The sequence below is a fragment of the Sinohyriopsis cumingii genome, chromosome 5 (assembly GCF_028554795.1).
Source record: "Sinohyriopsis cumingii isolate HCF-2022 chromosome 5, ASM2855479v2, whole genome shotgun sequence".
NCBI lineage: Eukaryota > Metazoa > Mollusca > Bivalvia > Unionida > Unionidae > Sinohyriopsis > Sinohyriopsis cumingii.
The window spans coordinates 148,539,599-148,555,140 of record NC_142965.1 but is presented as its reverse complement, the minus strand read 5'-3'; the positions used below and the strand labels follow the sequence as shown (position 1 = coordinate 148,555,140).

The window sequence follows — 15,542 nt, the reverse complement described above, 5'->3', positions numbered from 1 at the left end:
GTATATTCTGAATATGTTTTATACCAATGTGTCGAGTGTATGCAGAACTATCTACAAATGACTTTCTTTTACTTTATTGACTGATCAAAAGCATGCGCCAAGACGATATGCTGCTTTTGTCGATCCTTAATGGAACTCACACCTAACTCCTAATTATCACTCGATGACATAAGTGAAGTGTACATATGAATTTCCAGACTGGGTTTCTGTTTCAGTAGGCATTGTTTATGACAAATTATTTTCGAAACAGGGAAGCAAATGTTCAGTAGTTTTCAGCCTGCAATTAAATGTTGAAATAGATTATATACATTCCCTACCTTGATTTGTAATTTTCATCTTTATCTGAAATGTTAGCCACCATTTCTTTCAGTTCATAAAGCGGTTTTCTCCAGCGGTCTTCTTCCCTAAATAATAATAATAATAATAATAATAATAATAATAATAATTATAATTATAACAACAAAACGTGAAGATGCCAATTTTGTCTCTGCTTCAAGTTGCAGGGTATTTCGCTCGTCTTTAGTGATTGCTGTCTTTGACTAACGGACCCGTAGGTCCCAAAAGCGCCATATGTTTACCATAGTTTCTCACAATGTGCAGTCCATTCGTTTAAAACATTATCATTCTTGGGCAAACGTGATCGCCCGGGGATGACTGTTAATAGTCATGCCACCCCTGGACTATATAGAAGAATGCTTGATAATAGTAGGCAGAATTAATATTTGAATACCTATAATACTACCATACAGGTCAGAGAATTTTTAATTCGTACTCTACGGAGATTATAACCCAGGTCAGCGGGTAAACGGCACCCATCGCCTTGCCTGCATACACGAGCCCATATTCCCTCACGACTAAGCAAACATCACCAAACAATGATGCTACTCAATCGGTGTTATATGCACTCGTGTTTAGCAGACACACTCGCAAGACGATGCAATAATTAATACTCATCTATCTACACAGTCATTCCGGATTCCTATAAAAGAAATCGAGGTATATATAACTAATTATAGAGAATTATAAATATACACCAGACAGAACGGCAAGTGCTATTCCGCGGACCTAGGTTTGAATCTCCGTAGAGTACGAATTAAAAATGATCTAACCTGTTGGACATATTCCCTAGTCAGCCAAAGGAAAATGGAATGAAAATGGTCGGAACATATGGTACATGAATAAAAAGGCAAAATATTACCGATGCCATCGGGGCCTCGGTGGCCGCGTGGCTTAAGACACTAGCTTTTGCAGATCACTAGCATCTCATCTTATTCCGTGTAGATTCAAGTCTCCGGCTGTGTGTGCGTGCGTGCGTGTGTGTGTGTGTGTGTGTGTGTGTGTGTGTGTGTGTGTGTGATATGACATTTGTGTCATCAATCTGCCGAGCGTGAAAGACCGAGGATGAGACAACACCTAGCCCAAGATAGTGCAACTATATTACCAGCAAGCTCGTTCGTGGCACTAAGTAGTCCTCTTAATCCTCGGAAAGCTGTTGCATAAGTTAAAAAAATAGAGAATAAACACTTAGCAAGTTTGTCGTGACATCATGTGACAAAGAAAGACACGGAGAACGGCAGTGTGATAGCCTATGTTAAACTTCAAACAAAATACAGAGCAATACCACTACATCGATGAGAATCAACAAAGATATAAAAATCACAAATTCAGATACGAGCACGAAAGGTAAGAATTAAACAAGTAACTCAACGTGATGGTACGCTTTGCATTACCAGGATGCATCTAATCAAAATCCAGGAGAGTCACTACTACTAATACTCCAACCACCACGAGGAGGACCAGGACAAGAATGATGATTATGATGATGTTAATAGCAGTATGGTGATGGTGACTTACGACGATGACCAGGACAACAATGATGATTATGATGATGTTAATAGCAGTATGGTGATGGTGACCTAACATTTCATCTTCTCAAGTTCTTCCTTATATAGTCTGCTAGATGTTTTCAATTGTTCTATCTAACGTTATTTCCTCTCGTTTCCCTGAAAAGTATCACTGTGTGAAGCTTTTATACTCTACCTTTTTTAGTTTTATTTCACCCATATTTGTTTTCCATCTTCCGCAAAAGGAAACTTCCCCAATCGTCTATAGGTTTAGCTCTTTTGTGGTGTGTACATCACAATATAAAATTATTCTCTTTCTCTCTGTATATATATATATATATATATATATATATATATATATATATATATATATATATGAAGCCATTGACATTGGTATTGACATGGGTATTCCATGAAGATTGGTCACATGATGTTCACCCAATAAAATTAATTTTTTTTCACATGATTAGTTATCAATATTTATGTACTTGCAACCTCAATAAATTGTTCATAATCTTTTGTCCATGTCAATGTTCAGTTAAAATGAGTTAAACACAACTCCCCCCCGCAACCACTGTGTGTGTTTATACATACATACATATATATATATATATATATATATATATATATATATATATATATATATATATATATATATATATATAAATAATGAGAAAGCTAATACGCCCAAAAATACGTACCAAAACATAAAAAGCCCAAAAATTGATTTTGTCGAACACTTGAAATATCTTCGTTGATTGATAAGTGTAAGGAATGAATAACACTACTGCTCTATCTATGACGAACATTGATTCCTCTGGAAACTGTATCCCATATGACATACTAAAATTTCTATCTATGACGAACATTGATTCCTCTGGAAACTGTATCCCATATGACATACTAAAATCTCTATCTATGACGAACATTGATTCCTCTGGAAACTGTATCCCATATGACATACTAAAATCTCTATCTATGACGAACATTGATTCCTCTGGAAACTGTATCCCATATGACATACTAAAATCTCTATCTATGACGAACATTGATTCCTCTGGAAACTGTATCCCATATGACATACTAAAATCTCTATCTATGACGAACATCGATTCCTCTGGAAACTGTATCCCATATGACATACTAAAATCTCTACGTAATCTTATTTAAGCAATTTGTTAATAATAATAATAATAATAATAATATTAATGATAGTAATAATAATAATAATAATGATAATGATAGTAATACTCGTATCATTATTATTATTATTATTATTATTATTATTGAAGTTAAAGATGTCAATTTTTGTTTTCTTCTCGGTTCAAGGCATTTGGTATTTATCCTGCATTTATTAAGCCTTTAACTGTTTTACAAACAGACCCGTAGGTCCCAAAACGACGATGATTACTCTATCTTAGTTCTTCGTTATTTGAAGTCAATTTGTTGAATATATATATATATATATATATATATATATATATATATATATATATATATATTATGACGATGTTAGCAGTAGTGTGGTGATGGTGACCTACCTTTTCATACTCTCAAGTTGTTCATTAAGCTGTCTGCTGTATGCTGTCAATTTAAATATTTTCCGTTCCTTTTCTATCTTTTCTCTGAAAAATATCATGATGTAAAGTTACTGTATTCTTGTCTTATGTCTTTCAATTCTTTTACACATCTTATTTTGCCCATCCTTTAGGAATACTTAGTTCAGAACGTGTACAATTTGTGGCATGCTTATATTGTGTCAATCAAGAACAAGAGATATGGTTATACTATGTTCTCTCTCTCTCTCTCTCTTGGCAGCAGTTTATTCATTCAACCAACTCGTCGTTTTGAAAGCCATGTTATAACGATGATGATGTTGATGATCCAAGTAGTGTCGTAATGGTGACCTACCTTTGCCCCTTCTCAAGTTCTTCCTTAAGCTGTTTGTTTTCATCTGTCAAGTGATCTATTGTCAGTTCATTTTCTCTATTTTCCCTGAAAAACAATCATCATCTGTCAAGTGATCTATTGTCAGTTCATTTTCTCTATTTTCCCTGAAAAACAATCATCATCTGTCAAGTGATCTATTGTCAGTTCATTTTCTCTATTTTCCCTGAAAAACAATCATCATCTGTCAAGTGATCTATTGTCAGTTCATTTTCTCTATTTTCCCTGAAAAACAATCATCATCTGTCAAGTGATCTATTGTCAGTTCATTTTCTCTATTTTCCCTGAAAAACAATCATCATCTGTCAAGTGATCTATTGTCAGTTCATTTTCTCTATTTTCCCTGAAAAACAATCATCATGTAAAGTACTTACATTTTAGCTTATTTCTTAGTTATTTTACACTATTTCTTTTCTTCTCCCATCTCATGAGGATATTTGTCCAAAACGTGTACATTTTTATCTCATTTCCCTGCTGTGTCAATGAAAAGATTTATAATTTAGTCATACAATGCGCTCTCTCTTCCACCCCCCATCCAAGGCCCCACTGTGAAAATGTGGTGATGCTGCTTTGAGGCTAGCTAAAAGGAATGACTACGACCAGGTTGATTGACGTTGAATATCTGTTGAACCTTTATGTTTTGTTTCTTTTCTTGTTGAGTGATGTGATGTGATTTGGATTTTTAACGTAGCTTTAACAATTTTTTAGTCATATCGCTACGATGTCTGCAGTGTGACAGTTTATAGTGATGTCTAGCACTGGGGCATCATTCCACAGACATGTCATATTATCCTGACACCAGGCCGACCAGTCCTAACTCTAACTCTTAATGCTGAACGCCAAGCGAGGCAGCTGTTAGTACCACTTTTATAAGTTTTGTTATGACCTGGTTGGGAATGAAACACACGACCTTCAACATCCGAAGCGAACGCTCTAACCACTAGGTCACCAGAACAGTTTCTTGTCGCGTACCCCCCCCCCCCCAGCGAATCGCTAAGTGCGAAACGAAATTTTAGAGTCAGAGGGCTGTCCAGGCTGAATTTTCCAAATTTTGTAAATTTTTCAATCAAGCACACACACACCCCTAAGTGAACCCAAGGTGCTATAAAATGAACATCTGGGTTAAGTTTTGTAAACTTGCAATTACCCATAAAACATTATTTCGTCTTTCTTCGATGCATCGCATTGACACACACACACACACACACCCCAAAAGAAACTTATAAACAATTTTTTAAACGTCGATCATATGTCAGTCACGCTCTTGGCAATCGAACATGAGGTAATTTTCCACAGGTTGATAGATATTGTCTGTACACGCTACCACTGTATCACTGACTCTGTTAAGAATATACAGCTAAATTAATTTACATGAACAGTCAGACAGATCAGAATTAAACGCGAACACTCATTTATTTAACACTGAACAGATCACTGAAATTTAACAAGGATTTTAAATAATGTCTGCTGTATAATCGTAGCAGGTTTGTCTGAGGGAACCCTCATGTTTATTATTAGCGGTTCAGCGCGTCACATGTATTTCACACGTGTCACAAGCAATGTCTAAACTGCGTATCGAATTGTAATTTTAGCAATTCGCTGCGGCTGAAAACACGTTACTGATAGATTGAAATGACTTTGTGATCTGTAATTAAATCGTGGTAGTCACAATAATTATGAGTGATTCTGCGCTAACTGTGGAATCTCGTACAGCTAATGTAGCTCGAGAACGACTGAAGGCATCAAAAAATGTCTTCCTGTCCGTAATTCTGTAAAGCAGCAGATGAAACAACGCCAGGACGCTCACGTGGAATTTACTGAGGGTACATAGTAGTTATATAAACCAATTGTGGAACGAAACAAAGCAAATGTCTGAGGCATCACAGAAAACTCTTGAGACATTACCTGCAGATATTGCTGCCCGTCTTCAGACCCCACAACCATTGTCGTCATCCCTCACCACCGTCGTAGTTGGCGATAAATGATCGGTGATAGAACGTCAGTTTAGGCAACAATGAATTATACAATGTTGAAGCATGTATCTGATCCAGCATTTAACACGGACTCACCCTTAGTCAAGGACGAGTCTGTGCGTGATTATCAGTATTATTCTTATGATGCAGGAGAACCAAATCAGCGTGGACGAATCAAACTACAATTCCAATATACATCCAGATATTTCTTGCTCGCCGATGCATTTATTTTTTAAATTTCAAGGTAGACTTTTGAGAGATAATCATAATACATACACTGCAGATGACAAATATGGATTCGTTAATAATGGTGTTATGACGTTATTTAAAAGTGCCGTGTATCTGTTTGACAGTAGGCAAATCGAAGCATGTCACAATGACGTCATGTTCCATCGATGATACTCGTTCTTGCAAGATATTCCAATGATTATTCATGATCTTCTGGTCCATCAATAATGTTCTCAAAGGATATTACTGACCATCCTCACCACACACGGTATGACATAAGACGACCAAGAAACTTTGCCGGCGTCGCTGACGCTGACGTAAACCCGATAGTCCATGGTGCTAATCCAGAATTTAATCTGAGATTGTCAACACGACGATCTCAAATTGATGCTCAAGGAAGATTTAGCTGTGTGACACCGCTGTCACATCTTTTCGGATTCTGCAGACATATTAGGAATGTTATCTTTGGGGCCAGGCATATAGTTGAGTTAGTTCTAAAATACACGGACAACGATGAAATCTGAAGGGATAATGCTGCAGCTGCAGGTAAAATAATACTAACAAAACTTGCGTTGTGGACGACAACATTAACTTCATCAGAAACAGAAGAAGCGCGAATGTTATCGGTCATGGATAGTGGTGGTAAGTCAAATTTGTCGTGCCTGACAATAGACACAGACTTTGTTACTTGCACAGCAAATTCATTTGCATGGGAGATAGCATCTCAGTAGGAAATTTCAGCACCAAGGCATATATTCGGTGCGTAAGAAAATCCATAAAGAAACCCAATGGAGTTTGACAGATTAGCGGTGTCTACGATTTCACTAAGAATAGACAAACACCAGGAACAATCCGAAGACATATTACTGAGATTCAAACAAAACAACGTCGCGCGAGCGTAGGATAGTCTGATGAGGTTCATAGGGAGTGATCAGAATGTTGATTCTGGTTTGCAAATATCTCAGCGGGATTTCTCAACGCTGTATCGAATCTATTATTTTTCACTGGAACACCTCGATTTGTTCAGACAATCTTTCGTTGATATACACGTGAAAGATATAATGGCTGGTCCTGGTGGTTAGAAAGCAATCGCGGTCATACTGTCAGACAAAACAATGTTGCTTGAAGGTGTTGGCGGACGAATGAGTGTCACTGATGCGCCCGTGGAAAACATTTAAGTGTTTCCCTAACATGTAATTAGATCATTCATGATGTTATGTCATATCATCACCTTCAACGTTACTCTGTCACCCGGTCAGATTAAGAATTGCGATCGGAATCAAAACAGGTTGCTGGGTAAAAAATATCTCTGAAATCAGCGACGTTGCCAGGCCCAAAAAAAAAATATCGCTCAAACGCTGGGACATGATCATCCGTGAATTCGATCAGTGGCAAAACAAAGACCGGTGACATATTTCCGCTTGCCGCCGCAGCTTCAGCTGTTGCTAAATCGATGGAACAGCTACCGGCATGGCGCTGAAAGGCAACATTACACAGACTGTTCCAACACGGAATAAAGACCTCATAAAAAGGGATGAGGTGTAAGATTACCAGGAACGTGGTACAGTCAAGGTCTGAGACTTCTGAAGACGCTTCGTTAAAGCTACCCATGTCCAATTTTGATTTACTTGATGCTGCTTGGCGATTGAACATACAAAATTCAGAGGGGTTTTTATGTGCGATCAATTACCGGAAAAACCAGCTGCGCTGAAACTGGTATAATTAATCTCAATGGCCGTTGTGGTCTAGGTACTCATTGGGTCGCATACGCGGTTGACCCACATAGCGTTGTTTATTTTGATTCGTTAGGACTGGCACCATCGAGAGAATTTTTATTTAATATTACCAACACAGACAATAACAGATCAATCAATATGTGGCCCAGAAGTACTTGCCGTACTTATCGCCGTGTCAAGGTCAGCAGCGTCATCTAATAAAGCCGTGCACGAATACATCACCGGTCGTTTTAAACAAGTTAATGGTTCATAATGATAGATATTTACGGAAGATCTACTACCGGCATGGCCCAGGGTGACATTGATCTGTCGGCATATGTAACATGAGATGAACTTGTTGGCCTTTTGCTCCTCGCCGGGGTCGATCCGGATGAGGTTGTTGTTTTTCAGGATCAGCTTGGGCGGCTAAAAACGAGTAATTATCAAATGGCTCGGTATTATCCAGCTGGTTCCAGATGTGACCAACAATAAATTCGTGATATTTACCTGCGAAAGAAAATTTAAAGACTCAGGGGTAACACTCATGATTATCCACAGTGATCTCAGTAGACGTGTTGCTTTAGCCGTCGATACAATGACTTGTGAAATCAACATGTGTGGAAATAGCATTACCAATTTGAAAGAACCAGGATCAGACGATGACGCTGCAGCAATGAAATACGTGGACAACAACTACATCGCGATAAAGACCTCGTAAACAGCAATAAGTAAGGACTGGCCATATTCAGAGCTGAATATAACAATCATGTCACCGTGTTTACAAATGTTTGCAGAAACATAAATATACCCGTTAATGATTTTTTGGGGGTTCCAAATATCGTCAGCGTTAGTATCGCTGAAATTCGCATACAACATGCCGACATTAACAAAAATCAAAAGGATTTCCACTGGTGTGATTAACTCGACTCCTCTCATCAGCGCGGTATACACAGTAGCGTCTGGATCAGTAACATGGTCACAACAGAACAACAAAACATCACCATCAAACATACAGCTCAGGTCACCGGGGTGTACAGGCTCTCAGCGTTTAGCGCCGATACATTTAGGATATTCACGACATATGTAAGGTCACAGATGGGGCAGGCCTAGCACAGAAATGTTCTTTACAGCTTTTCTCCAGATGTCCCGCCGTCATTCGATTGTATTGGGTCCTACTAATTCTATTTATTTACGATGTCATAATCCGTCGCTGTCATAAAGACGTTTCTTCTAACCGACCAAGACGGTAATTTATTGGACACGCGTAAAAATAATTATAAGTTTGGTATGTGCGTGACAGACCATAAATTGCCCACGAGCAAAGCTTCGTTGGGCCAATGACAAACATCATCAACAACAATAAAATAACATTTTTCTGTCATTATCTTTTGATTGCTATCTCAATTTTTGGGGTGCCGGTGACATCACTATTCTTTGAATTCCTTGGCGGATTAGGATTATGGGAATCATAATGGAATCCAACACAAGTTCCTTTCGCTGACTTGCACGCGCATTTACAGCCGCATCAGTTTCATATTGGTGGGACGGAACTGATCATGTGTCATAAATGGCGCTTGTCAGAGGAACAAAGTTAGCTATCTCAAGTTGTTCCTGTAAATCAGCAAATGACGATTCCATTTCGCGCTGCATTAATTTGATGAACATATACTCTTCCCTAAGTATGTATCTATCCTCTTCGCGTCGCTGTTGTATCATCTCAAAATCGTCGTTGATTTTTTAAACATCGAGTTGAAGCGCGAGACCGTGTTGCTGTAACTGGTTGATATCAGATACATTCTCGTTAATATTTTCCTGGTTCATTATAAAACAAATTTATTTATTTAATAAAAGATTTTATCTAGAACAATTTGGTAAGGTACCGCTAGATCGTGTAAACTGATTGTGATGAATTCATGCGGGGTTTTTCTGAGCACGTGCAAAAACGTTTTTGAATTTATTTATATCCGTATCACCCGGGACACCAAGTCTGATAAATAATTCACAGCGTGTGTTTGTCAACACCGTTAAATATAACTAAAAATTACTGTTATCTCCGATCACATTGGGGATCTGATTGTACCGCTGACACACGTAAATGGCATCTGTATTTTTACGTCTGCCTCGTGAAAAGATTCTGGCTGGATTTGTTTGTTTGCCATGCATGACATCATCATAAACCACAGATTGCACTGGACAACAAATTTTTACAAAAGTCATGTTGCTGAAATAAAATTAGTCAATTCTTATCAATTTTTATGTGCTGAACACGAATATGACAGTCAAATTGCAAAATTGGCTCTAGTTTTTTTGTAATCTGCAAGAAATTAATGTTTACATAACGAAATGCATTCCAATAGTAAAAGGTCAACTGTAATAGCCTACCTATAAAAAATCAAGTCATTGACTACATCTTAGATTTCTTCACCTGTCTCTTGTACAGCTGTTCGGGAGCATCTCTGAGGAGTGTCCAGCAGTAGTCAGCCAGCATTGTAGTGGACCATTTTCCCTGGTATCTTTGTTCCATTGTTGCGATATCTTGATGAAAACGTTCGCCGTGTTCATCACTAACAATACCACAGTTGCTAGGAAAGAAATCCAAATGGGAATGAAGGAAGTGAATCTTTAGAGACATATTGCAGCCAAGTTTCTTATACTTCATCAACATGTCTTCTACTAGTTCCTTATAGTTTTCTGCCCTAACATTTCCGAGGAAGTTTGTAGAAACTAGGCGAAAAGCATTCCATGCTTGTTTCGCGTCACCTTCCAGCAAGTTGTTGAACCGGTCATCTTTGAAAAGCTCTCGAATCTGAGGACCCACAAAAACTCCCTCTTTAATCTTTGCTTCGCTGAGTCGAGGGAATTTTTCATGCAGGTATCGGAATGCTGGCAAAGTCCGGTCAATGGCTTTCACGAAGTTCTTCATCAAACCTAGTTTGATGTGAAGGGGTGGTAGCAAGATTTTCTGAGCCTCAACCAGAGCTGGGTGTTGGATATTCTTCTCTTCAATGGCTACATTCTGCCTGTGAGTCCATTCCTTCCTCATGTAGTGCATTTCCCTTGCTCGGCTATCCCATTCGCATAAGAAACACATGTATTTTGTATATCCTTGCTGCAGTCCCATTAAAAGGGCAACTACCTTCAAATCACCACAGAGGTGCCAGCTGTACTTGTTATACTCAATGGAATTCAGTAGCTGCCTTAAGTTATCATATGTCTCTTTCATGTGGACAGCATACGCTACTGGAATAGATGGAAGAATGTTTCCATTGCGCAAAAGCACAGCCTTGAGACTCAGTTTCGAAGAGTTCACAAATAGTCTCCATTCTTGTGGGTCATGAGTGATTTTTAAAGCATTCATGAGGCCCTCAATATCGGAACAGAATATCAGATTACTTTCCTTTCTGAAGAAAGGCTCCAATTGCTGGTGGCGCTTTCGATATGCAGTAATTGTGACATCTTCTTCTAGAAGATTCCATTGTTGGAGTCTTGATCCTAGCAATTCTGCCTTGTTCTTTGATAAGTCCAAATCACGAATCAGGTCATTTAGTTCTTCCTGTGTTATTCTGTGTGGGGTTGATGATGCACCACAGTGAAAATCTGGATCACTGCATGCTGATGGACCAGGAGAAGAACAGGTCGACTCACCTTTGTCTTCGTCAGATGAATCAAGAGAATATTCTGCTGGAGGTTCTGGAATAGGAAGTCCCTCACCATGTGGAACTGGTCTCAATGCAGACGGAATGTTTGGGTAGACTATTCTCGACTTCTTTCGCTTCGTTATTCCGCCGGAAAGAGGAGGAACCAAGCAGAAGTAACAGTCATTTAGGTGGTTGCTTGGCTCTCTCCACACCATTGGGACTGCAAACGGCATTGATGACCTTTTGCAATTCAACCACTGTGAAAGCTGTGTTGTACATGTAGCACAGCATATATGCGGAGCCCAAGGCTTGTCTTGGTCACCAACCTTGCATCCGAAGTAAAGATGATATGCCTTCTTCACTTGAGAATTGATACTTTTCTTCTGGTTGGCAAATGTCACTTCCCCACAAATATAGCAAAAATTGTCCGCGGTATTAACACACTTTCGAGGCATTACTGTTCTTTATTGTACGTAAATGGATAAAATAATAAGTTTTATGTAACAGTAGCTTGAACTGTCTCGCACAACGTCTAAAATATTTTAAATGCTGAACCTATCTGATTGGGCTTTATATAGTACACTGCTTACGTCAGCTTCAGCAGCCGCCTGGCATTAGTATAATAGGCCTACACATGTATAGTACACTGCTGACGTCAACTTACTTCAGCAGCCGCATGGCATTAGTATTGCATTGCATCAGAAAATGATGCAATCAACTGTGGATGATGTGAGCATGATGGTATTATGCAATGTTACATCATTATTCCGGATGTTGCTGCAGTCCTACTGGAGAAATTTACACAGTGAAACATAGAAAATGAGGTATATGAATATCTTCAAAACGAGAGCCAATACAAATTTTTCACGGTTATATTCGTGTTCGGCACACCAAAATACTACAGATTAGGGCCTTTTCAAGTCAGTAATGATTTCACTGTTGACCAGTGTTGTTAATATCCTCGTCAAGATCCTCGACGGCTGGTGTACCATCGATGTCAGTGATAAATGAAATAACGTCGTTGACTCGTCGCCGATTCCCTGATTTCATTAAGAATATCGTAGTATCGTTGGTCATCCAATAAATAAAGTTTGTCCCATTTGAGCCACCTCATTATCAGGCTGAGCAACAAATGAGTTTTACCAGAACCAGACAGGTGAATTATAATGGTAGCAAATGAATTTGTTAACACTGGATTATGTTTGACCGGAGCTTGCTCGCGTGTCGCTGAAAAGTCTATCACGTTCATATTGTACAAATATAGCATTGTCTATAATCATTGGCTTATATTGCATTCAATGCAAGACGGTCACGGATACGACTGGGTTTAGAGCATGAACAACGAGGAGTAAGAGGCGAGCGCAAGTGTGTAAAATGCGGCGAAAAGAAAATACGTTTGTGATCCATGGCGGTGATATTGCTGAAAAGCTAGAAAAATTACCAGGAACGCCATGGGCGAAGTTCCAGGGGGAAAATAACCTCCAGAATATAATCATTGTGCTCCTGGAACCCGACCTGATATTAGATTTGACGAACTAAATAATCCAGAAAGCCAGGCGAATTTCCGGTAAATGTGATTGATCAAGGACTGCAGGTTCCTGATGCATCAGAATCATTCTCACTCGAGTTAGACGAGGAAAAGGAAGAAGATGAAACTTCTAGTCCTGAACCATCAATGTCACATGATCCTTATTTTCTCCCATCCGCCTCCTCTGCACCACACCTCATAACACAATGTGAACTGAATAACCTTATCAAGCATTTTGAATTAGCCATAAGCAAAGCAGATCTGTTGGGTTCCTGACAACAGTAATGGAATCTGCTAGCAGCTGATGTTATGGTTTCCATGTTCAGTGGCCATCAAAAGGATATCATAGGCCATCAAAGGGATATTGACCCATTTTTCGTTATAGAAGGAGATATGTTGCCTGCAACAAAATCAATGGTATGATGGCCATACTCAACATCGTTCATGATCCATATGAGTGGAGACTGTTCAATGATTCATCGAAGGTGAATCTTAAATCTGTTTCGCTGCATAATGACAATCGTTTACCATCATTTCCAGTTGGTCACCAAGTCCATAAGAAGGAAACCTATGAAAACAAAAACAACTTTTGAGGCGCATAAAATACGACCAACGTCGGTGCCAGTTTTGTGGCGATTAGGAGGTTATTGGTCTCTTGCGTGGTCTGCAGACTGGATACACAAAGCACTACTGTTTTCTCTGCGAATCGGATAGTCGTGTGAGAGATTCCCACCATATCAAGAGAGATTGGCCACTCGGACAGTAAGTAGAGTTTCTAACGGAAAGTGTCAAGCATCCACCACTTGTTGAATCCAGGAAGATTTTGCTACCCCCCTTGCACACCATTGTCGTGCTCTAGTTTTTGTCAGTGTTTGAGTATGCACAGTCAGTGGAGTTTGGAAGGAAAGAGTCCAGCGTCCACCACTTTTTGAATCAAGGAATATTTTGTTACCACTCTTGCACATCAAGATGGATCTGATGAAAAACTTTGTCAAGGCCATGGATGGTATATATTTTGTCCCATACGCTGAGTGTCCAGGCATCACCTCGCCATCGAAAAATAACTGATACGTGCACGATTTGACACCACGCTGTTTCATCCCTCTGCCATGACGGTGAGTTGGCGTTAGGACGATCATTTCCGAGTTTTTAAATAATTCTATCGCACGCGTAATTTTATCAGAACCAGCAGGGTCGAGTTTATCACGGATACTCTAAGACTGGCCATCTTTTCTGACATGTTCGATAATAAATCCATTTCTGAAGATATATCGTTTGTCGTCTGCAAGAGTATTAATAATCGTCGCTGCTCGTTTATCGTTCATGGCGGAGTCAACGAAAATACCGTCGCTGTCTATCTGGAATGTTGAATAAAACATGAGACTCATCATCTTGCGTAAACTAATTTTTTAGCCATTTTGATGAATTCGTGTAATTGCAGCTCAAATTGTGGACGTTGTTTTGTCTTTGGTTAATCTGTAAAGTCTAATCTAGCTGGTGTTGCGGTTCAATCGTGAACTGCGTAATTGGGTCAAGAGAAGAACACAATTATGCATATCTTGCGATGGACGAAATTATCGAGCAATAAAGATACATTTGAAGATAATGAATACTCCTTACGACATAAAAATAAAAGACGCAAAAGATTATCTCGAGTAATATTTCTCTGCTGAAAAATAATGTTATATTAGAGTAAGAAAATAATAAAAATGGAGCAGACTGAAAAAAATAATATTCATCTCAATGAATTTGTGAAACATCTGATATACAATAACTATGAAGCGAAGTGTTATACGAAACTGCCAACTGAAACAACCTCTTGGAAATGTGGGCAACACGGTTTAGCTCAGGATTGCTATTGGAATAACAGAAAACAAAAAATATAAATAATTATTACTCACATAGCTTTTCTTAAATGAGTGCTTCGGGTGGACGAAAGATGATTGTCTTGTTATCGATCATATCAACTCAAATAGAGCAGATAGTAGACTTGAAAATTTACAAGCAATCACACCAAGAGAAAATAGCAAACGTTAAAACAGCAAATACAAATATACACAGAGATCAATTAAATCAATTAATCTCGATACAGATGAAATAATGGAATTTAAATCAATAATAGCGGCTGAAAAATATTGTCATACTCATCCAAATTCAGTACAGCTGTAGCAATCTGTGTAACTAACTCGCAAACCAGACATTGCTTGTGGCACGTGTCAAATAAATGTGACGCGTTGAGCCGCTGATAATAAAAACCAGGCTTACCTCAGGCAAACCTGTTACGATTATACAGCAGATATTATTTAAAGTGCCTAATAAATTCCAGTGATCTGTTCAGTGTTAAATAAATGAGTGTACGCGTTTAATTCTGATATATTTGCCTACCAGGAATTAAATGACTAGGTGTAACCGTTTCAAATACTATTATTTTTCTTGCATTACCAGGATGCATCTAATTGAAACCATGGAGGGTCACTACCACTAATACTTAGATGAAAAAAATCGAGGAGCAATACGACAACGATAATAATGACGATGTTAGTAATATTGATGATGGCGACCTACCTTTTCATCTTCTTAAGGTTTTTCGCAAGCTGTCTGTTAGATGTTTTCAGCTGATCTATTTCTGTCGTCTCCCTGTAACATGTCAGGTTGTAACGCTGTTACGT

At 38.6% G+C, this 15,542-nt stretch overlaps 1 protein-coding gene across 1 annotated transcript in view; it reads right to left on the bottom strand.

Annotated features, from left to right (window-relative positions):
• The window catches only part of LOC149800433 (uncharacterized), a 94,347-nt gene that overhangs the window by 14,646 nt on the left and 64,159 nt on the right, over positions 1-15,542 (bottom strand). The window contains exons 11-14 of the mRNA XM_089960064.1: positions 15,439-15,510; positions 3,756-3,839; positions 3,386-3,469; positions 318-404 (exon numbers count right to left, since the gene is read on the bottom strand). Coding sequence (XP_089816190.1) covers positions 318-404; positions 3,386-3,469; positions 3,756-3,839; positions 15,439-15,510 — 327 coding nt within the window. The remainder of the gene's footprint in view (positions 1-317; positions 405-3,385; positions 3,470-3,755; positions 3,840-15,438; positions 15,511-15,542) is intronic.